This window comes from Fusarium flagelliforme (genome assembly GCF_020744385.1).
Source record: "Fusarium flagelliforme strain FIESC 12 MPI-CAGE-AA-0113 chromosome Unknown B0J16scaffold_6, whole genome shotgun sequence".
Classification (NCBI taxonomy): domain Eukaryota; kingdom Fungi; phylum Ascomycota; class Sordariomycetes; order Hypocreales; family Nectriaceae; genus Fusarium; species Fusarium flagelliforme.
In genome coordinates, this window is record NW_025763508.1 from 2,172,209 (window position 1) to 2,193,047 (window position 20,839).

Here is a 20,839-nt window from a genome sequence, read left to right on the forward strand (position 1 = left end):
TCGGAGCCAATGTCTCAGAGACAAAAGCTGCGTCCCTCGCTGCTGTAGCGCAAGCCACAGCATGTCGACCGATGTAACAGCGCAACTTTTAATCAGCTTTAACTCAAGGCTCCTGAACAATACAAGAGCTAATTTAGTGCATCCGCGGCGTTTATTGTCAACTTCCAACGCTATCTAGAGAAGGCAGGTGTTGAAGATAGATCGTTTACTGTAGCGAAAGCGCGAAAAGCGAGGAAAGTAGCGGCTCAGAGTGTGACTTTGATTCCGCTGCGCAGGGAGAGACTTGTCTCAGTTTGATTGAGATGATGAGGACAAGCTGCACTGAGGATGTGTATTACTCGTGTGAGGAGTTTCCTTTGTAAGACATCGGTCAGAGATGGCTTTAGGGTACAGGGTAAGTTTAACTCCAAGTTGAACAAATTGATCATGACTAAAGCAGTTGTTGTTACTGATATCATAGATACATAGTCGGTTTGTATAGAGATGCTTTCTCTGGTGTTTGTATTTGTCAAGCGCACAAGTGTGGTATTGTTAATCAGTGTTGAGTGTTGATATCAGTTAAGGATAACATGACAGCAGAGTTAGAGAATGGCATGATCAAAACGACAATCATTAGGCATTGACTGAATAAGCTAACAGCAATATCCAATATCCGATGGGTATCCAACCCCCGTTCAATGAGGGTATCTCGAAGTCCAATCCAGCACAGACTACTCCTAGCCATCTCACCATTACTTCCACCATTACTCAAGGAGCGTTCTCATACAGGTCAATCTGTTGACTGCCAGACGGATAAATCCATCTCCGGCTTAGCCATGCATAGCTAACTCATGACTTAAACAGCAGGCGCATTAGTCGTAGGAGCTGTGGTTCCAGGAACGGCAGTTCCAGCACCAGGAGCCCTCTTCTCAGGGAAGACACCACCATGTCCAGCATGAACACGACCGTACTGAGTAAAGTGCAAGTTCAAAGCACCATAGTCCCAGCGCTTAGACAAGATCATGAACGCAAAAGCAAGTCCAGGAATCATGAGCAAGTCCAAGATGCCGAAGAAGATGGCCATCTGAGTAACACCGATCTTGTTGCCGCCGTCAGAAAGACCAAAGGCGATCGGGTAGAAGAGCCAGAGAAGGTTCAACCAGCCTGCTAGCATGAGGTAGTCGCGTGATAGACCGAGACGAGAGGCTGAGGAGCGGCCTGGGTGGAGGGTTTGGTAGGCGAGCATGAGCCAGGCGAAGGTGCCGAAGCCGTAGAAGCCCCATTTGTAGGAGGTGACGGTGTATGCGGAGCAGAGGTACGAGATGATCCTATAAACATTAGTATCACTGTATCTGAAAGGATATGAGGAAGAGCGGCTCACCAGATCCAGGCAAGGAAGATGTTGAACAGAATAGTAGCCCAGCTCACACCACTCATGAGACCCAAAGCAAGCAGAACAATAGGGAATGAAACAACCCAGTTGATATACTTTGCAAAGTAGATCTGGTAAGAAACAGCTCGGCCGATGTTCAGCTGCGTAGCAACGATCGAGTATGAGATACCAGATGCCATGGAGAAGTAGCAGATTGTGCCGACGAAGAGAGCAATGGTGAAGAGGTAGTGGAATATTCTCTCATTGTTGCGAGGCTTGAAGCTCAGGGCAAAGTAGGTGAGCTGGGGTAGCGTTAGTACATGTTGTATGCGAGGATAGTAGAGAGTACACGTACGAAGCTGACGAGGAAGACGGCAGTTACAGCCCAGAGCCAGTTTGAACCAGCATTGGAGAGACGGGCGTCACCTCCTTGGGGATTAACCCTGAGAGAATCGTTTCGTTCAAAGAGGACGGGCATGTTGGAGTATTATTGGTGTCCAGTATAGATAGTGGGTAGTGTTGGTGAGTGTGTAAGAGCAAAGATACTCTGATATCAAGATTCTATACAATAATCTGCCTTGACGAGAATATAGGTACAGTCGAGAACGGGGAAGACGACACTATTATATACAAAATCACACACACACCATCTCGTCTGCAAGCAAACAACATCCATTCCCAATGAGAACTCTCTAGAAAGTCTCACCCAATCCAGGTACACTTCCACTACATCCCATTGGTCATGAAACCAAGAGAAGTTGCACTCGTTGGAATGACGTGAAGGAGTCGTGGTGAGTATCGGATACATACATACAGGAACAGACTCTGTTGCTGGGGTATGCGAAGAGACTTCCTTGGCGATGGCCCATGACACGGAGAGTTTGTAAGCCAAGCATTTCCTTTTTTTGCTTGTCTAGCTTGAATGATATAGTATTGACGTGGCAGGGCGATTTGCATGAAAACAAGCATATCAAAAAAGCAATTGCATATTTGTTACAACTACACTACACGTCAGACTTGATAGCTTCGAACATCAGTTAATGATACTCTCTAGTCCAAAGTATCAGTAACAAATACATACATTCTCAACACCAAAGAGATGTCATGCCACTCGTCGCATTGGATATGATGCCGTAGCTTCCGGGAGTGTCATGTGGTTATGATTAGAACGAAACCCTACGGTCGATCTCTTATGACAAGGGCATTTTAATATGCATTGTCTTGTCTCCATGCCTATCCGGAGCATCTTTCCGTGCACCACACAGTCTTGACGTCAAAGTGACTGCATGCCTAGAAACGACCAACGTTCAAGGTTATCTCAATCTTTATTTGTACATCACGCGCTCAAAATCAATTAGTCTAATGTGTTATCAATATGTATGGCTCGACTTGGCTTGGCTTATATTCAGCATATCTCATCTCATCTCAGGTCTTGGGCCTAGGATGCTATCGAGATTTGTCTCTTATCAATGATGATATTAATACTGTTAATATTTCCGTCATTCTCTTTTCACCGTGTCATTCCACGTCTCATTGCATACTGACCTTTCGTCATGAACTTGCTTCTGGTCCATTCGAGGACCCTTGTAACCTGTCTTTTGTCACAAGCAATTCCTACCCTCCATTAGACTCCCTGCATGTTTAGCCCCGGCAGATGGGCCCTTGTCTGCCGTTAATTCCACGATATCACCTCACTTCACTTCCCTTCCCTTCACTTCACTGGCAGGTGGGTAATAGAAGAATTATCCTCTAAGGCTTAGGCCATCAAAATAAAGTAGCCTAAGTGCTAGTCTAGGCTATCATAGGATGATCAAATTATTTCGTCGCTTATGCTCATGGCGGCCAATTTCTCGGACACCCTGCGGACTGGCCATCCATAATTCGTGATTGCAATTGCATGCATTTCTTTGCGACCCTAAGCTTACCTTAATGAAGGCGTGTCTGGCAAAGCTTGGGCCTCAGTAGCTACTGCAGCTCATTTGTGACGATACAGAAGACATCAGGATGCGCCATCAATGTACAGTATGTATGTGCTATTGAGAAAAGCGCAGGATTCGTTAACATCATCACTACCTGCAGTGCAGTACAGTACAAAGTCGGGACCCTATTGTTCCACGATACTATCCAGCCCGTGAATCACACACAACTAGTGACTAGCTTGCTCCATTTGGTAAACTGCCGTTTTAGCACGTTCTCGTACATCCAAATCTTCGCCCTTCGTAAGAGCCTCCATTTTCGTTGAGAAGCCGAGCTTCCGTAGCTCCAACGCTCGCAGACCACAGGCCTGAGCCTCACTGTCGTCATCCTTATATGTGAGATTGATAATCACGTGACATAGAGCAACCCTGACTTCGCGATCTTTGCTGTTAGCTTGCTGCGCCAGTAATTTCATCAGGTCGGTTTGTGCGATGATCATTTGTTGATGACGTGGAATGCTCGCCGCGATATGCGATAGAATGTATAATACAGCAACAACAAGCTTAGCCTGGGGGTGGAAGACCTTGGTATCTCGACCCGTCAGCGAAGGTCGATGGTTGTTGTTGAAGGGCCGGTACACCTTGGCCCGTAATTTTGACGTTAGGATATTGAAGAATTCGGCAGAATCGAATTCGTGCAGTAGGTAATCGATCATCTCCGATGTTTCGTTTGACGGCTCTGGTGACAGGCCACTCCTTGGCCTTCCAATCAAGTTTCTGATCATGTCCAGGCCCTGTTCCTGAATCGCCAAATCATCATTTCGTGCTTTCTTAACCGGATTCAACTCGGACTCTCGCACCGCTGCGAGCTTGTCCTCCACCTGGCGAAGTCTTGAAGAGTTGGCCGCGTTAAGTTCTCGGAGCACCCCGTTGGAGCCGTATATCCACCTATGTCGCTCGTCCAACGTTTGCATATCCACGTCATCTCGCGCTTCATGTAAAGCAATATCTTCTGTATCGTCGCGAATGAGCTGCAAAAGCCACTGAGAACCAAGCTTTGCCAGACACGCCTTCTTTAAGTTGGGATCAACAGCATCCACAAAATGCTTGAGCGCCCATAACCCATTGAGACGAAGAGTCGGGTTTTGCGAATGGGCGTGGTCGCAAAGAACAGGTACAACACCATTTTCCTCAAGAAGCTGCAAGAATTAGTGGCTCGCTCTTACAAGTAAATAAGCTCTCAGACTCACCTCGCGCACTGGACTGACTTCCAAAACCAAGTTACAGATAGCAGAAGTAGCCGCCATTTGGACGCTAACATCCGAGTGTTTCATGAGATGTAAGATAGGGATGGCAACTCCGTGATCGACCAAGGATGTTCGTAGGATGCTCACCGAACGAGAAAGCATCCTAGCAACATGACATCCGGCGGCAATTACAGAGGCAGGATTGGAGCCATATCCTGGTGTTTCCTCGTTCCTGGTAGGATCAGTACCTGCTTTCTCTGAAGTTCGCTCCTTCGCCGACTGCGGTCTCCTCGGATATTCCGAAAGTGACTCAACGACGTATGGGACCACATCACTAGTCACGAACGCCTTTCTGTAGTCTTCCTTGCCCCCTGCGAGGGCGGCGATGGCTTTCAGACTGCTCTCTCGCAATTTGAGCCGGTGAACCAAGAGTTCGTTTTGGCCCCCCTTTCCAAGCTGGGCAACTGGAGAATTATTCTCAACGTCCATTTCAACGTCTGCTTGTGGAGACCAATGTTGAGGCTGCTCGCTCTCTTTGACGGGCGTATAAGCATGCTTGAGAAGTTGACTTAAAATATAGACAGCCTGGCAGTCGAAGGCTGCTTTTTGAAGATACTCGCTATCTGTAATCATGCGAGCCAGAACCACTGGTGCGCGCTCAAGGATGATACGATTAGTAGGGTCATCGGTCTCATCAACGGCCGAAATCCATTTGTCCTCCTTTGATATTAATCCAACAAGTAAAGGAACCACAAGTAGCCCCAGACTTGCTTCTCTAGAACCCTTGCTTGTCACTCCACCCTTAATAAGAGCGGCGAGAACGGAGGCAGCGAGGAGACGTTCGTATTCTTCCGAGCGCCTCACCAAACGGACCAACCATGGAATAAAGGGACTCTCGATCTCTCCATTAACCCCTCCATTTGGTGCCGCTGACGAGTAGCGTGTAGCCTCCCACATAGCCGATGAGCTAAACTTGCCCAAAGATGATCTACTGGATGATTGCGAGTCTGATGAGGCACTAGGCGCTGAGCTATACGGTGATCCAGAGGGGTTACGAGGCAGATTGACAGGAAGCATATACTCCATGGCAGTCAGCGGTTGCTGACGACCACCGTCAGGTCCTGGCTGTTCCGTATCTGAGACCTTGGAAGGTTCAAATTTGATCGGAGGGAATACAGCAAGGATGGACGGCGAGTGGGCTAATCTGTTTGCTCGGTATTTTGAATCTCCCAATATAGCAGTGATGGCTTCGAGTATCGAACTGAGCTTCAAATTCCTGGGTGCAGGTTCGGGGAAAGCCTCGAAGAGACCATCATCACGCGCCAGAGAATCGGCCCCAGGGATAACCTCTCCACGAAGGACAGCAACACTGGCCAACCGTGTTGCTAATGCATCTAGAATTCCAGAAGTCGCCAGAGCTTGCTGGTGATGCTCTTGGTGACAAAGCTTAGATATCAAGCCTGCCGCAAGTGTAACTTGGGACTGGAGGATATGGTCCGGAGAGGTAATGGATAGCATTGCCCCAAAAGCGTCGAGGTATTGGGTGGAAAGAACGGTATCGGCAAGTATCTCAATGTTGAGACTCGAAGATGGCGCAACCAACATACAAGCATTTGCAATATCAGTCAGCGCTCTAAGCGCCGCTACAACGAGTTGCGGTGCGTTGGTAAAAGGACATATGTTGGCCATGAGAGCAGGGATCGCCTGCGCGGAATCGAGAGGCGCAAGAAAAGCAGGACCTCCTGTTGACATCCATCAGCAACTGCCACATCTATATAGACAAATTTCTTGGAGGCATACCATTCGCAAAGCAGGCTATCAATTGTATTGCCTGTAGCCGCATGCCTTCATCTTCTGATAGGGGTCGTTGCGTCTGAGGGGATCGAGAGTCCTTGCCAGTTGGCTTGGAAGATGGTGTAGCATCGACTAATGTCGTGACAATAGGGTCAAGTACACCCAATCCAATCCATTGCTCTTTTCTTTGTACATGGCCGACTATCTCGTTCTTGAGGGCACGTAGAGCATTGGTGCGCTCAGTCAAGCTTCTAGCATCCTGCAACTGAGCCAGTATCGGATGGCTTTGCGCTGGAGCCATTTGGTCGGTTTATGTATTATAGTAAGAATTTTCGATGATAGTAATCGTAAGGGGTTGATATTAGAAAATGCTCGGTGTCGTATGTCGATGGATGGGAATGTGGTCGTGCTATGAAAGTAAGTTTCCAAGAAGTCAAGGACACTGCGAATGATGCTGGTTGGCGCCTTCCTATCCAATGAAGACTGATGCTCTGATAACTCCTGACACAAGTGTGATGAAAAGAAGAATGAATAAGAAAAGAACTATGCAAGAACTGATTCAAAAGGGTACAGCCGTGATACGGTTTCTTTTGTTGCTGTAATCCAATTTCAAAACCATTCAACACGCGAGTTTGTTCTCAAAACCAGAGCCAGAACCAGTCCGGGGAAACATGGCGTCGTCGATCACGTCAAGCAGAGGAAAGCGGATTCCGGTCTGCGGCACGTGCTGTTACCTTATCGGGACTGATAAGATCATTGTCTGTGGCGTTGCTCTTCACCAGCCTCTTGCTGGTGAATAAATGTGTCACTTTTAATGCTGAAAGCATCATGATATGAAAGGTGATAGCTGTCGCTACCATGAATCTTAATCTTTCTTGTTCAGTCGGTAACTCTGATTAGGCGCGGAGTGACTTGTGTAACTGTAAAGCAGTCGAGGCATCGGAAGTTGGCGAGTTCCTGGTCTTCCGGCGAGAATCATGACTGATGGGCAAGGAGAACAAAGCAACAATATCAGCTAGAAGAAGCTCAATGCAAAGATTACCAAAATACATGATATCCTGTCTCGGCTGTTATTCCCCTGCCTCTGATGGCTTTTGCATGATGTCTTGTACGATAATGCGGGGATACTTTTTTTCTTCGTTTATTTGCTTGATGCCTATTCCAGAATAATCAAGGTAACACCAGTGAAGCAGAGGAAGTGAATGCAGCTTACACGACTCTCCAAACCTCGTGGCCTCAAGTCATGATAAGAGATGCTGGGAGTAATCCAGTTGGGTGTTGAATAGGCAGATATTATGTTATCAATTCGTTGATAAAAGACCATTTAGTGATGCGATAAGTGACAGTCCACACCGGAGGCGCATCGGAGACAATGCTAGGAACCTTCCTCTTCCATCTATCTCACCTAGCTTTGTGGAGTTTACTGGACTTAGAGCTCGAGCCGACTGTTTCAACAACACCGCTCCGCAACTACAATCTCCTCCACGATACTCTAATCCTTCACCGAGCTCCAGGCTTAGAATGATCCGCACCGGCAAATGAGAATGACTCTCAAGGTGCCCCAGTGCGTCAGTTCGTCTTCTGACCTCTTGCGGCTTGTCTTTCCATCCACGTTGCGCATCGAGTGGCTCACGAACGTCGCATAGAGGGCCAACATGTACGAGGCTCTTTCTGGGGAATGAAGGTGCATCCCGTCTGGGGTAACCTAAGCGTCCAGCGCCAAGGGTCTTGACTGAGCAACTAAGGGATCTAGTGTTGGAACAGTACGGAGTATCCTCATTTCATTCCCGCGTATCCATTGTGTTGCTGACCATGAATAGGCTTGAGCACACAGGATAGTCCAATTCTCACAATTAGACTGACTAGACAGTGCATCTCGACAAATTCGTTCAAGAAGCCATCGCCAGTTCAGTCAGCGAATGACCAGTCATAATACACACCAAAAGTCCAGGCGTGCCTTGTTCAAACACACACTGACGCCATCTTTACACCATCTCCAACTTGCCAAACAATACATCGAACCTATTATCCAATCGTAACTTAGGAAGAAGAAAGAGTTCTTTTACCGCCATTGTCTGGACCCTGGTAAGGAAATATTTCCTTCTTTTTAGGGAAAACTCATCTGAATTCCAATGTTAGGGCTTGCGGACGCAAATACGTACGTACAGTACAGTAGGATTTGTTGCTGTACCCGAGTCATTGTGCCAAGGTCAGGCTGCCAAGATGGACCTCGTCAAGCGAAGAGAGAGTGACTTCTCACCGGGTCTCCACTGAAAGAGAAATTCTGCACCTGTGCTGTCACCTCACTTTTGCAGCGCGGCGGTCCGCCATGCATTGGACCCAATCCCAGGGCAGCCCAGGCCCCGAGTCCCCTAGAAAGAAAAGAATTGAGCCCCCGGCACCCCGGCTCCGGGCTTGTCCGTAGCCTTCTTTTTTCAGCAAGTTGGTTATCCACACCCACTCATACTCACCCAATGTACTGTATTGGAGCCCACCCGCCGGGTCCCCTTCGTCATTCAGAACCAAACTCTTTGTGCGCTTGTCTGACCAAACAGCCACATACAGTACCTTCCCATTATCTACAGTCCCATACGAATACTGCACTACACTACACCGTGCCAACATCCATATCGTCAGGCCAGGCCATTTTGGGATCTTTGGCTAGTCTTTTAGTCCGGTCTCCCTCGGTGAACGTTCTGGTACATAGCGCAGTGCCTGACTTTCAGATTGCGCCAGCGCCAGCGCCGCGCCCACATGGAGGAATCGATCCAACGCCATGATCTAATTCGCGATTCGTCTCCAGCTTAACTTATCTCCGGCTTGAACCCTCGACAGTGACTTCTTTCTACTCATTCGTCCCCTTCGTTGCCGCTTGCCATCCAAGCATTTTGCAAACCAAACCCTTGTCCTCGCTTTACCGACTTTCAACATCGGTTTCTTCTTTTCTTTTCAGCCCTACCAAAGACGGCCTGCCTAGCCAGGACCAATCGCACATTTCAACTGGCACTGCAAAACCCCTCGATCCTGCAAACGACCCCGACGAACCGACAGCTCGACGATGCGCCGCAAATCATGCTGAAGACGTCTCCAGCTCTGTCCGCTTCCGCCAATGCCTCACCTACTGCTTTTCGATATGCGACCTTGTCTCCCCAGCACTCCTCTAAGCCTTCGCCAGCTCTCCGGCGACGGCCTTCTACCCGCTCCAACACTTCGTCTTCCGCCGACGCCATGAAGTCCTCTCCGATACAACGTCCGAGACAATACGTCGCAAATGATCCAGGCGTACACGGATCCCCTAACGTAGCCCAACGGCCACCGTCCTCACTTTCTCAGAAGGCTTCTGCGCATCCTTCCCAATCGCCTCATCCTGCTGCCTCCTCACAATCCTCCCAGGACCAATCCGTGCAACCAGGCCAATCTCTAAGCGGGGTTTCACCAACTAAACGTCGAAGTTCACCCGCTCCGATTGATCATGAAGCCGCCGCTGCCGCAAACTCATCACCACAGACGACTAAACGTGCAAAACCAGATACGCCGCCACCAAAAGTGCTGCCGGATCGCTATGAGCTATGCGCTGTCGAGGACATGGTAGAGTTGGTTGCGCACATGTTGGCAGAGCTGATCGCTACAAATGACGCCATCCGGATATCGAATGGCGGCTTGACACGCTTTCACTCTAGGTAAAAATGACTCCTTGATCAACGAGTTCTGACCAACAACTAACAATTATATAGAACCCCACCAGGGATCTCGGTCCGTGATTATCTGCATCGTTTGGCTCGGCATGCGACGTTGACACCACCGCTTCTCTTGGCGATGGTTTACTACATTGATCGGCTATGCGCCATGTATCAAGAATTTACCATTAATACGTTGACCGTACATCGGTTCCTCATCACAGCAGCCACAGTTGCGGCTAAAGGGTTATCAGACTCTTTCTGGAATAATACCACTTACGCTAGAGTTGGGGGAGTTCGAGTTGCAGAACTCAAATTACTAGAGTTGGAATTCCTTTATCGCGTGGACTGGAAAATCGTTCCAAATCCCGAAGTTCTCGTTGCATATTACAAGGGCCTTGTGGAACGGACACCCGGGTATGTCTTGGAGTCAGATGATTCAGACGAAGAGGATGAAGAAGATGAGGACGAGGACGAGGAAATCGAAGATGGAGAGAACGCTGCTTCGGACAGCTAGAGTTGTGTGAAGGACTGGTTCTCGTACGAAACAGAGACAAGGACGATTCGTCTCCATCCCCACGTATTGACCAGGGGAACAACAAGTCACCTGTACTTCAGTGGTGAGGATCACATTACAAATGGGGGCATGAGCATGATGAGAAGATCAAGGGAGGTTATGCATAGCACGACATTTACAGGCGTTCTGGATCAAGGCGATTTATTCGATTGCATTACAATGGTTCTAGGGAAGGAAAGGCAATGAATGGATGGATGGTTTCTGTAAATACTTTAAGCGGCGAAAGCCATGCTCTATTCAAATATTGTAAAAGTTTACTGGACTGTACGAGGCGACACAAATCATTTTGATGCAATTGAAAGAATTACTTGATATATCTATCTATTGTGTCCCATTATTGCAACGGCTTCGATGAGATTGAGTTGCAGTTTGCTGACATTCTGATTAGCCGACAATCAACCGCGGGGAGTGAAGCTACCCAGGTGTCGTTTCCAAGCTCCAACAGCTATGGAGACTGGCCACTACCCATCACCTCCATCCTCCCGAACATCAAGGCGGATCCTGAATTGCCGCTCACAATGAGAATCGCAACCTTCCTATCGACTATCTACGCCGCGGCGCTGGTCGTGGCCGAGCAGCGCACCGCCCAAATCTACGTCCAGCCTATCCAATCCTCACCATCACTTCCTCAACCCCTAGCTGAGATCGCCTACGACGCTGCCTCGCTCATCTCCACCGAGGTTGTCTCTTACGAGGCCCCTGAGCTGCCCGAGACAGCTTCGCTTGTCCGCGTCGGCATCTACGATCCCAAGTCTGAGAAATGGATTGCTGGAACCACCGCCGCTTCAACCGAGAACTTCGACCGCGGTTACGCCCCTACGATATTGCTCTCCGTGGATCAGAGCGGTGATGTGCGCAGCGTGGCGCTGAAGGGCGTTAGAGTCGATGCTGGGCAGACGAGGGACTTTGGGCCCAAAGCGATTGTGATCGCGGATAAGAAGGGTAGCCAGCCGGAGCTTAACAAGCCTGTTGTGCTGTCGCCTAACGGAAGAAAGGCTGAAGAGGAGGAGCCCAAGTCATTCTTGCAAAAGTAAGTCATCTTCGCAGAGTAAAAAATCGCAACGGGGTTAGATGCTAACATTCGATCAGGTACTGGTGGCTTATTGCCATTGTGGTGGTCATGTCTCTGGCTGGAGGCGAGAAATAAAGATACATATATAATAAAGGACTCATTGCCATCACTACATGTTCTTATCCCATACTTGTCACAGAAACTCTGGATATTGAGTCTCACTGACGATGTAGTATGAGCTCATACTGCGAGCCTGTTGTGCACGTAGAACATTGGACCCGAGGCCGAGATTTGCAGCGATGTGGAAAATAGAACAATGAAGTCATGCCTCCACGTCACATTCTATAAGCTTTTCGAGCCAGACATTCGTCACTGTTATAATGACAGCGGCAGGAAGCCTAGTCTGAGCTACTTGGTAACTAAACAGTGAGCTTCAGGCAAAAGGGCAATTTTTCAGCTTCCAATCACAGCATAAGAGAAAGCCTATGAAGCATTCCCTCAAGCTAGATCATCGAAGTTTGCTCCAGAGGTCAATTCACATCTTCTGCTCGCGTCCCTTTTGTAGAAGATCAACATGTGGGTGTTCAGTCAACTTCCACTCTCGTCTCAGTATGCACTTCTTGAACTTGGTGAACCCTGGATGATAATGAAAAATTGATGACCCTTCGAATTCTTCAATAAATCTTCATCAATCGCTCTCCAAATACGACAATGCCATTCAATAACCAATTCGTTATTCCGCCAACAAATGATAATCCTAATTCCCATTGTTTGCTGGAGGTAGGGGTGAGAGCTGAGCTGCTCAGACTATTCCATATTTGAACTAGCATCATCTGGTTGCTAGGCTGGTGCCTTTGGTTGGATAGCAGCACGGTACCTGGCTGCTTGCTTTAAAACTGCTTGTCGCAACGGACAGACCCAATCCACCCAGAGCTCCTACGCCGCATTTCAACCCTCCAACCCATCTTCTTCAACTTCGATTCACACCGCTACCAAAAAATCACAACACGTCCAATTCATCTACACTTTCAATAACTCTCTCTACCGCAAAAATGTCTGACAACAGCGCCACCATCCCCCAGGACCCTACCCAGGTTCAGAACGAGACCCTGGCCGAGAACAAGGGAAAGGGCAAGGCTCCTGCTGAGCAGGTCACCGAGGACACTGCCATGGATGAGGACGACGATGATGACGACAGCGATGAAGAGGAAGAGGTATGTTCTATCAACCATCTGTTGTTTACTTTTTGAATCAATGCTAACATGACTTCAACAGGTCGCCGAAGCTGGTAATTGCGCCCATCTGCATCACTGAGGACCGTGAATTAAGCTAACCAACGCGTGTAGATGAGGATGGCATGGAAGAGATCGATCTCAACAACATTGTCGAGGGTCGCCGAACCCGAGGTGCCCAGATCGACTTCGCCAAGGCCGCTGAGCAACACCCTGCCGAGGACGAGGATGAGGAAGACGACGAGGACTTCCAGCCCGCTGAGGACAAGGACACCAAGATGTCCGATTAGATGCACGTCACGACTTTTCCTCTGACGAACGAATCTTTACAGGGCGGATATGGGCACGATGTTATGATTTTGGGACTGAGCAATAAACAAAAGGGATAGGGCGTGGTTGATTATACCTGTTTACCCATGACCCCCAGACACATAACTTGGGGGTCTAGGCGGCATGGAGTCGTGGATAGCATCGGCCGCCTTTAGCATTTACCTGCATTGCATATATACTGTACACTTACAGTCGCATGCAATTAGAGCAATAAGAAATGGCATTAATACAGTCAAAAACTCGGTGTCAAAGTGAGGAGGTTGCGATGTTTCTCACTAGCTTTAGTACAGTGGATGTCGTAGCTACGCTTAAGCTCCCAAGTGTTATGCGTGCAGCATGCTCACCTCATATGCTTGATTGTAACTCACACATGCCAATTACTCAAAGCAATAACATAAGCTTTGTAGCTTAAGCGAACTCAATACTTTAGTAGTTTAATAACATGTCAGATCAATAAATACTCTGTCCTCAAATCCAGACTCCTTGGAAGAAAATAGACCATGACACGGGATTGGACAGCCCCTCGGTACGTATCTTCCGTACTCCCCCAATGAGCCAGAGTCAGACCGCTGTCATCGGATCGGCCGAGAGAACACCTAAGAAAAACAACCAGGGTATCGTAGGGGGCAGAACCCAAGATTCGCGAACCCCTCGATAATTTTTTGAAACTTCATCCCCTAAATTCACAATCCGCCTCTTGGCTTTGCTTCGCCAGCTGTCTGGTATCGACTGAATAGCCATGGCGCAACGGTACGACATCCTCAAGCACATGTGGCAAACCCGCATGACTACAACCTCATGATGGTTGAATTCAAAGGACAATTAACTGACTGCGCATCGCTAGATTCGGCGCTTCGTCGCTTCACCAGCGTGATTCGCGCAGCGCTCTTTTCGAGGGATACACTGGCGACGCAGCCTCACGACGACCCGTCAGCGCAAGCCCAAGTCGAGGATATGGTTATGGCGGATACGGCGCCCCCTCGCCCTCTCCCTTAGGACAGAGTGGCTACGATGTCTCGAGGCCTGCTTCGTTTCGCTCCGCGACGCCGAATAAGAGGGGCCAGTATAGCGATGCGGTGCTTAACGAGCTGGAGAGCCAGAACGATGCGCAGGTAGAGGGTATTCTGGGCAAGGTCAAGGTGCTCAAGGATGTGAGTTTCCTCTATATCTAGACTGCGTAATGGCTGGAAGACTGACAGTTGGTTTCTAGATGACTGTCGCTATCGGAGACGAGATCCGCGAGTCCTCGGCACTGGCGGAGAAGATGAACGACACTTTCGACTCGACACGCCTGCGTCTCAGGGGCACTATGAACCGCATGCTTGTTATGGCTCAGCGCACTGGAGTGGGATGGAAGGTCTGGCTGATCTTCTTTGCCGCCGTTATCATGCTCTTTATCTACGTATGGCTATTTTGATCACGCACGACCTAGTCACGATTCTCCATACTCGGATGGCTTGGACGAACTACCGTTTGACTGCGAAAAAGAAAGTAGGAAAAAAGCTGTATGATTTGCATTCCGAAATGGCGTTTGGCTGGGCGTTTTGACATTTACAAGTACTGCATGATGATCCGGAATCTTGGGCAGGTACAGGAGAAGCATCACATCACGCAACGACCAAAGTTGCTCCTTTACAAACGTTGTAATCACTTCTGGGCAAGCCTGTGGCAAGCACACTGCGGCAAAGCAGAGAGCGCTCAAATTCTTTAACTATGTTTTTGATAATGAACAATGAATGGGTATATAACAATGCTGCCTGAACTATTCCTATCTATCTGATTGTGGTCGTGTCGCATTAGTCGTAATTGTATTATTGACGGGCACGGCGCCCGGCAGGACTGCTATGCATGAAGCTACTGCCGTCTTGTGAGAGAAGATTGCTCAGATCCATGCTGGCGCGAGGGTGTGACATGGTTGAACGGCCGCCGTGGAATGTAGGTGAAAGTGGCGGTGGGAGAGTAGTAGAGCGAGGTTGGAAGCTGGTGTCGAAATCGTCTGCCTCTTCCTCATCCTCGCTGCTGGATTGCTGTTCGCTGCTTGAGATTTCGGCTTCAGAGTCAGTGTGCTCGTAGCCCTGACTCTCTGCCTCGGGAATCTCTTCGTCAAGATCCGCATCCATATCCATGCCGAGGTCGTCGTCCTGAGCAAAGTCATCTTCGTCAAGAAGTTGGCCATTGGTCTCTTCCTCTTCGTACTCTTCCGTGTCACCGTACATGTCGTTCGCATCCGGTTCGCCACGGACAAGTGCTTCGCGGAAAGCGTCGTCGCCCATTCTCATGCGTGCAGCCATAAGATCGTTCTGACGCTCAGCTCTTACGGCTTCATCGTCGTCCGTCTCCTCGCCGTCTTCCTCTTCCTCTTCTTCATCATCATCCTCTTCTTCCTCTTCATCTTCGTCCTCGTCATCATCGCCAAAGCCATAACCCTCATCAGCATCCGGAATCTCGTCGTCTAGGTCTTGAGCTCCGTCAAGCTGTACATCATCCATCGTTCCATCACCAGGCGCACCCTCAGCTTCGGCCTCAGCCAGCTCCTGTGCCAGCTGTTCTCGACGCATTGCTTCTTGATGCTCTTCCTGCTCGCGCTTCTCTTCGCGCATCTGATGCAGTGTCTTGGGGACACCTGGGGGCTTCAGCCAGCCGCTTCCGTAATTCTGAACATTTAATCTTCTCCGGTTCATATACTGCTCGTCTGCAGCAAGCCGGGCGAGAGCTGATCGCTCGATAATTTTGGTGCGTTGCCGCGCTTGATTTACGCCATGTTGTTGATTATGCGATCCTTCATTAAAGTCGTCGAGAGGCCCTGGTGGGATATAGGGACTGCGAGAAGATCTGTACCATAGAGAATGCGACTAACAATTGTTAGCATATGAGATCGAATTTGATTGAGACGGTTCTTACATCTCGCGGTGTAAAGTCCGGCAGTGTGGTGAACATGAAAGGTGATTGCAGGACGCGCTCGCGTCAAGCTTGGGCTGTAGCTGTTGCTATTCGTGTAGTTGTATTTGCATTGGATTTCCAGGCCAACCTAAAGTTAGGTACCTATCAATAATGGCGGGGCAGCTCACGCCATAGACGCGACGACGCGCTTAGTAGCCGCCATGGGTGGAAACCCGCTGTCAGAACAATGCAACGTTAAAAGAGCTTCAATGACATTCAATTGAACGGGAATTCGGCAGTTATTTGGACGGATTGATGAGATACTAGTTACAAGGAGGGTGGTCAGATGTGAACCGGTCAGACTGTCGTGTCTACAACATAATATTTCTCAGCGGCTATGTCGGCTTGGGATGAGTGGTTTACAGCAGACATTCTTTGGTTCTAGACTCATGTAACTTAATGTCTTTGGGAAATGAAACCCCCAAAGAACAACTGCAACTCTGTCGATCTAAAATTATACTGCAACTCACCGCCTGCTGAAGCCAAGCCAAACTTGCTATATGTACGACGTCCATTCAGTCTTTTATCATCAGATCGCCAAAGAACTTGCAGGACGGTTTGATGGGTTATTCATTTCGTGAGGTAACTGAATCACCGATGTTTGGTGTGCCTGGCTTTACATGGATGGCATCTCGACAAACTCCTGCAGCGTTGCTTGCGTTTTTTTGCGCTAGAACCCTTGTCCTGCTTCATGCAAAGAATGATGCCTGGTTAACAAGCTAACTAATTCGTACCTTGTTAGGTACGGACAGCAGAGGAGCTACAGCATGAGCACTTTGGAGCTGGATGGATATCGGAAGAAGTCGGAATGACTATGTGAGGCAAACATAGAGTAAGAAAGCAACTCCGGAATTTGGCTGCAAAGACCGTCGGTGTCTCTCCGTTGACTAGCAATTGAGGTCTTTTTCTTGCTGTTATTCCTTTGGGGGCGGTAGCTCGGCGATCGGGAACTTGAAGTCTGGGCATTTGGCCTCTGGTTCATACTTCATAGGCTGAATGAGGCTCGGATTGACGGCTCCGCAAGCCCGTAAGATCCAATGCACTCACTGCAGAGAGCAGCTCGTACAGTAGAGCCCCAGGCAGGTAGGCTACAGCAGCTCGCTTTCGCCGAACTCGCTATGGTCCACATAGAAGCTCCGCACAGAAGAACTCGACCAACTGCGCTGCTTGCTTTGATACTTATAATCTCTCGACTCTTGATTTGAGCTGTTGTCGGTATCCATTCGACCGCTGGTCTAGTAGTACGTACCTATTATTATAGTATTAACGCCGAGAGATAAGCAATGTGGCTCCCACGCTAGGAAATACGGCGTACAGCAACAGATCTGGCCGTGTTGCTTGGAAATGCGACCGAGTCGAAGTCTTTCGCCTGTGGTCCAGCCAAAGACTAGAGTTTTCAATGGCTGAGCTGTTGTGCAGATGTAATCGACGGATGATAATTGCCGTTGCTTACCATGCATCAGGAACATAAACAACATTTCCAAGACTGTGCCAGATGTCTAATTGTGAGGTGTCGCCTGTCTTTTCCCCAGACATGTGCTTCTTCACCACTAACGGAGGCTATCTCTCTGCCATTGGCTGCTTGTCCTATACCGGTTCGGGTTGCCAAACGAAGTGACGTCTTTAATGCAAGCCCAACTGCAACATTAACAACTGGGAGCAAGCCAGGGTCCCCGCAGGGACTCCCGAAGCATGGTGAGACAGAAGACAGAGGCAGAGAGAGTTACATCTGCGCGATGGCGTCGACTAAAAGACGGCGCTACCAGTTCCTAGACGATCTTGTTCTGTCTTGGCACGCACTAATGGATGCCGTGTGGTGTGTGCGCACGGCACGACACGACCTCTGCTTGTTCCGTTTTAGTGCTCAGCCAGAGATAGGGAAACGGTGGTTGGTTCGAGATAAGGAAGATGCATGAGTCGAGGGAACATGATTGGTTACTTCTTTTAATTTTATGTTGTCCATCTTTTGACTATGAAGTGTGAGATAATGGGGTGACGGCGATGAATATCACACGTCTAAACTGCATCTATGATTCAAGGCTCTGAAATGTCGCTCTGGTAATTGAACCGAAGCCTGGCTGGAGTCTGGAGATGGGGTTTAGGACCTCGGCTGCCTGGTCCTGGCTCTGAGATGCGCTCGGCGACTCTCGAGAAAACACCCCGAAATCCTCCACTACATATGCAGTATAGTCTTCTCACGCCAGTGTTAAAAGAGGGATATTTGGGTATTACATCTGGCAATACTTGCCTTTGTTGAGGCAAATAAAACAGACAGGGAAGAAAAGTGTCTCATGCTTGTGTCGACGTGGCATACATAGCAGAGACAATCTTGAAGATCAAAGGCCAGGCTACAGTACCTAAACACCAAACCTGGATAGTTTGTATAGGCCCGTTATAAAGTCATGGTTCTAGTTTGCCTGTCACACCAGATGACAACACATAAGCATAATGTCGTAGCAATCTTGCCTTTGCATTTGCATAAACAGAACTGTACGTAGGGACGCGGAGGGCATCTCAAAGTCATCCGGGCTGTGCCTCAAGCGGAATCACATCTCAAATCTCGTACATCACAACGGAATAGATTGGATGCAACATCCAACTCCTCGGAGGATACAGTACAGTACAATGGTCTAGCCTGTAATGAAGGATGGGGGTTCCATTTAGACGAATCAGACCCGCATTAACCTCCCCCGTACTCTGTTTCTGTACGTCAAAGACCCTCCATTGCCTCGCCTTGCCGTACTGTTTCCTCAAGAGAGGCAAGAGAACAACGTGGGCGCGACATCGGCTTTGAAAAGAACAGGCCATGATTGGCGTCGCAAGTTGAGAAGTCGAAATAATCCCTGTATGGAGGAAGGTTTAACGTTCCAGACGGCGTCGCACGGATTGGCAGCGTCTTCCCATCTTCCAGCCATTCGGCGCCATTGAATCTTTAACCAGACCCTGGGCCCCCATTAACTGTCCCATCCCTGTCTCTACGGGAGTCAAAGTGCGGTCGTAAGTGGTTGGCTCATGGCTAGCGGCAAAGCAATCCATCCCTCGACCACAATTTCTCTTACACGAAACCATGTTGCAAACCTATTCACAGATTGACAGCTTGGCGATAGATATCAATTGCCTGCCTGAAATTGATTGGATGGCTCTCGAGGCTCAGGTCTCACTGTCTTTACTCTCTCCACGTCGGTTAAAACAAATTAGGCTTGAGATGAATGCGGAGAGCGGAGCAGAACATAGTGAGAGAGCGGAGAGGGGAGGAATCGATTCCAGTGGGAAATAAGAGCGGCAAGGTCGGAGAGGGAACAGCAAATGAGGCCATTCGTGGATGTTATGTATGTATGCACTATGTGGTAATGCCTATTTCAGTCAATTGGCTGGCTGTAGACAGGTTCATCGAATACATTGACCGCTTTCTATACCTATTAATGAGGGTTGCAAATGAAACACACGTGTCGTCAAGTCAGATCAGATCAATATCGAGTGGGTTGATTGACATTCACCCATCGTGGGGAGCCAGCCTAACGTTAGTATTGTGAGGGGATACATGGGGATTTATGGAGGACCCTGCTATATACAACACCGGGAATTCATTTTGAAATAGATACATCGCCACTATTCGATCAAAAAAGCACATTGCCTTCTTTATTCAAATACGTAGCCATCGGTAGATCTCAACCCTCCAAGAACGTAGATCTAAGATACATGGAGGAAATGGCTGCAACAACGCATTTGACTCGTCTACTTCCGCTTACTAGCAAAAAGTGATAATCACAGATGCGCGCTTTCGCCTCCAAGGAGGAATATGCCGATGAAGAAGGAAGCCCTGGGAGGTGCCGATCTACGGAGGAGGGTGAACGGAATAGTCCTACCCTTGAGAGATGAGATGGATCGGGGCGGAGCAGCGGACGGTGAGGCTTCAGTTTTTGATTTCGGAGGAAATTCCGAAGGGTGAGATTTAGAAGGTTGTGGGATGATCTTGGGGATGTTAGCATGGATAAGTGCGCTTTGATGCAGAGACTGAGGATATTTGAACGAATTGTAGAGTTTATTAAGACATATTTAATATGGTAAATCCGTTAAACAACGTGATTTATACCTGGAGAGCCTATTGCCAGGTTTCCCCAAGCCTCGTTCAGATGCCTGTAAAGAGTCCTGACCGGTGCAGGGTATGACGCCGAGAGCGAAGACATGAGTTCTTAAGTATTATTGAGCTTCCTCTTTCTGATCCTATAAACGTGATCTTCCCCAGAGAGTGGCATGTCAATAGAATGATGGTAAATGTCTGCATCCTCATTTGCTTGCGGTTGCTTCCTGACATGTGCGCTCGTCTTCTTTCCTTTCCGCTCCTCCAATTAATGAATCCCTTGGCTAGACTTTTGGCTGCATGGAGAAGGGAAACGGTACCTAGTGAATGGGGCCACGGCAGGGTCCATACCTACGACCTACATGTGCTGCGTGCAACCCACTTCGGGTTCGGAGCCAGCACGCCGAAGACGTAGGTGTAACTGGTAAGAGCAGATGCACTGAGAATAATTGGACGTCTTTTCCATCATCTACGTTGGCATCATAAAGGAATTGTCATGGAGGAAACAAGGTTCAGATGAAAGAGGAGGCTGAGAGTCAGTAGCTAGACTGAACTAAATAGATGGTTTGGGATTGTACGTAGATATAGTCTACCTACATCACTATCAGATTTTCATGTGAAATGCCATCTTTTTGACCCTCTATGAATGGGTAAGAGTCTACCTATCTATTGTACCAAACCT

General features: G+C 48.6%; 8 protein-coding genes across 8 annotated transcripts; 5 read left to right on the forward strand and 3 right to left on the reverse strand.

Moving 5' to 3' along the window:
• Positions 1–646: 646 nt before the first annotated feature.
• On the reverse strand, positions 647–1,953 carry B0J16DRAFT_175602 (uncharacterized protein). Its single transcript, XM_046122496.1, has 3 exons — positions 1,707–1,953; positions 1,361–1,653; positions 647–1,307 (listed from the first exon to the last, which is right to left on the reverse strand). Exons 1-3 carry the CDS (start codon positions 1,827–1,829, stop codon positions 836–838), a joined length of 888 nt encoding a protein of 295 aa, XP_045980280.1. The 5' UTR covers positions 1,830–1,953; the 3' UTR covers positions 647–835.
• On the reverse strand, positions 1,924–2,377 carry B0J16DRAFT_347517 (uncharacterized protein; the record flags this gene model as incomplete). Its single annotated transcript, XM_046128577.1, has 1 exon — positions 1,924–2,377. A coding segment is annotated over one exon (258 nt), but the record flags the coding sequence as incomplete, so codon positions are not given.
• B0J16DRAFT_347519 (uncharacterized protein) lies at positions 2,378–3,075 on the forward strand. The gene has a single exon (XM_046128578.1). The coding sequence runs from the start codon at positions 2,727–2,729 to the stop codon at positions 2,994–2,996; it is 270 nt and encodes an 89-aa protein (XP_045980282.1). The 5' UTR covers positions 2,378–2,726; the 3' UTR covers positions 2,997–3,075.
• A 422-nt stretch (positions 3,076–3,497) lies between these two features.
• B0J16DRAFT_272793 (armadillo-type protein) lies at positions 3,498–6,609 on the reverse strand (the record flags this gene model as incomplete). Its single annotated transcript, XM_046123612.1, has 3 exons — positions 3,498–4,466; positions 4,518–6,256; positions 6,315–6,609. 3 exons carry the CDS (start codon positions 6,607–6,609, stop codon positions 3,498–3,500), a joined length of 3,003 nt encoding a protein of 1,000 aa, XP_045980283.1.
• A 2,771-nt stretch (positions 6,610–9,380) lies between these two features.
• B0J16DRAFT_323182 (cyclin-domain-containing protein) lies at positions 9,381–10,502 on the forward strand (the record flags this gene model as incomplete). Its single annotated transcript, XM_046125762.1, has 2 exons — positions 9,381–9,988; positions 10,043–10,502. 2 exons carry the CDS (start codon positions 9,381–9,383, stop codon positions 10,500–10,502), a joined length of 1,068 nt encoding a protein of 355 aa, XP_045980284.1.
• A 578-nt stretch (positions 10,503–11,080) lies between these two features.
• On the forward strand, positions 11,081–11,709 carry B0J16DRAFT_387535 (uncharacterized protein; the record flags this gene model as incomplete). Its single annotated transcript, XM_046131686.1, has 2 exons — positions 11,081–11,592; positions 11,652–11,709. The coding sequence occupies 2 exons, from the start codon at positions 11,081–11,083 to the stop codon at positions 11,707–11,709; spliced, it is 570 nt and encodes a 189-aa protein (XP_045980285.1).
• A 782-nt stretch (positions 11,710–12,491) lies between these two features.
• Positions 12,492–13,469, forward strand: B0J16DRAFT_347525 (uncharacterized protein). The gene is made up of 3 exons (XM_046128579.1): positions 12,492–12,788; positions 12,850–12,862; positions 12,921–13,469. Exons 1-3 carry the CDS (start codon positions 12,627–12,629, stop codon positions 13,094–13,096), a joined length of 351 nt encoding a protein of 116 aa, XP_045980286.1. The 5' UTR covers positions 12,492–12,626; the 3' UTR covers positions 13,097–13,469.
• Positions 13,470–13,531: 62 nt separating this feature from the next.
• B0J16DRAFT_175729 (uncharacterized protein) lies at positions 13,532–14,561 on the forward strand. Its single transcript, XM_046122499.1, has 3 exons — positions 13,532–13,886; positions 13,981–14,287; positions 14,347–14,561. The coding sequence occupies exons 1-3, from the start codon at positions 13,876–13,878 to the stop codon at positions 14,551–14,553; spliced, it is 525 nt and encodes a 174-aa protein (XP_045980287.1). The 5' UTR covers positions 13,532–13,875; the 3' UTR covers positions 14,554–14,561.
• Positions 14,562–20,839: the final 6,278 nt, after the last annotated feature.

What these genes read in the sequence shown, in the direction of transcription:
- B0J16DRAFT_175602 (XM_046122496.1), bottom strand. Translation starts at nt 1,829, where the DNA reads ATGCCCGTCCTCTTTGAACGAAACGATTCTCTCAGGGTTAATCCCCAA. An exon ending in CCGTCTTCCTCGTCAGCTTC is followed by an intron (nt 1,654 to 1,706) that starts GTACGTGTACTC and finishes ACGCTACCCCAG; the next exon opens with CTCACCTACTTTGCCCTGAG. An exon ending in ATCTTCCTTGCCTGGATCTG is followed by an intron (nt 1,308 to 1,360) that starts GTGAGCCGCTCT and finishes TAATGTTTATAG; the next exon opens with GATCATCTCGTACCTCTGCT.
- B0J16DRAFT_347519 (XM_046128578.1), top strand. Translation starts at nt 2,727, where the DNA reads ATGTATGGCTCGACTTGGCTTGGCTTATATTCAGCATATCTCATCTCA.
- B0J16DRAFT_347525 (XM_046128579.1), top strand. Translation starts at nt 12,627, where the DNA reads ATGTCTGACAACAGCGCCACCATCCCCCAGGACCCTACCCAGGTTCAG.
- B0J16DRAFT_175729 (XM_046122499.1), top strand. An exon ending in AGGTCAAGGTGCTCAAGGAT is followed by an intron (nt 14,288 to 14,346) that starts GTGAGTTTCCTC and finishes GTTGGTTTCTAG; the next exon opens with ATGACTGTCGCTATCGGAGA.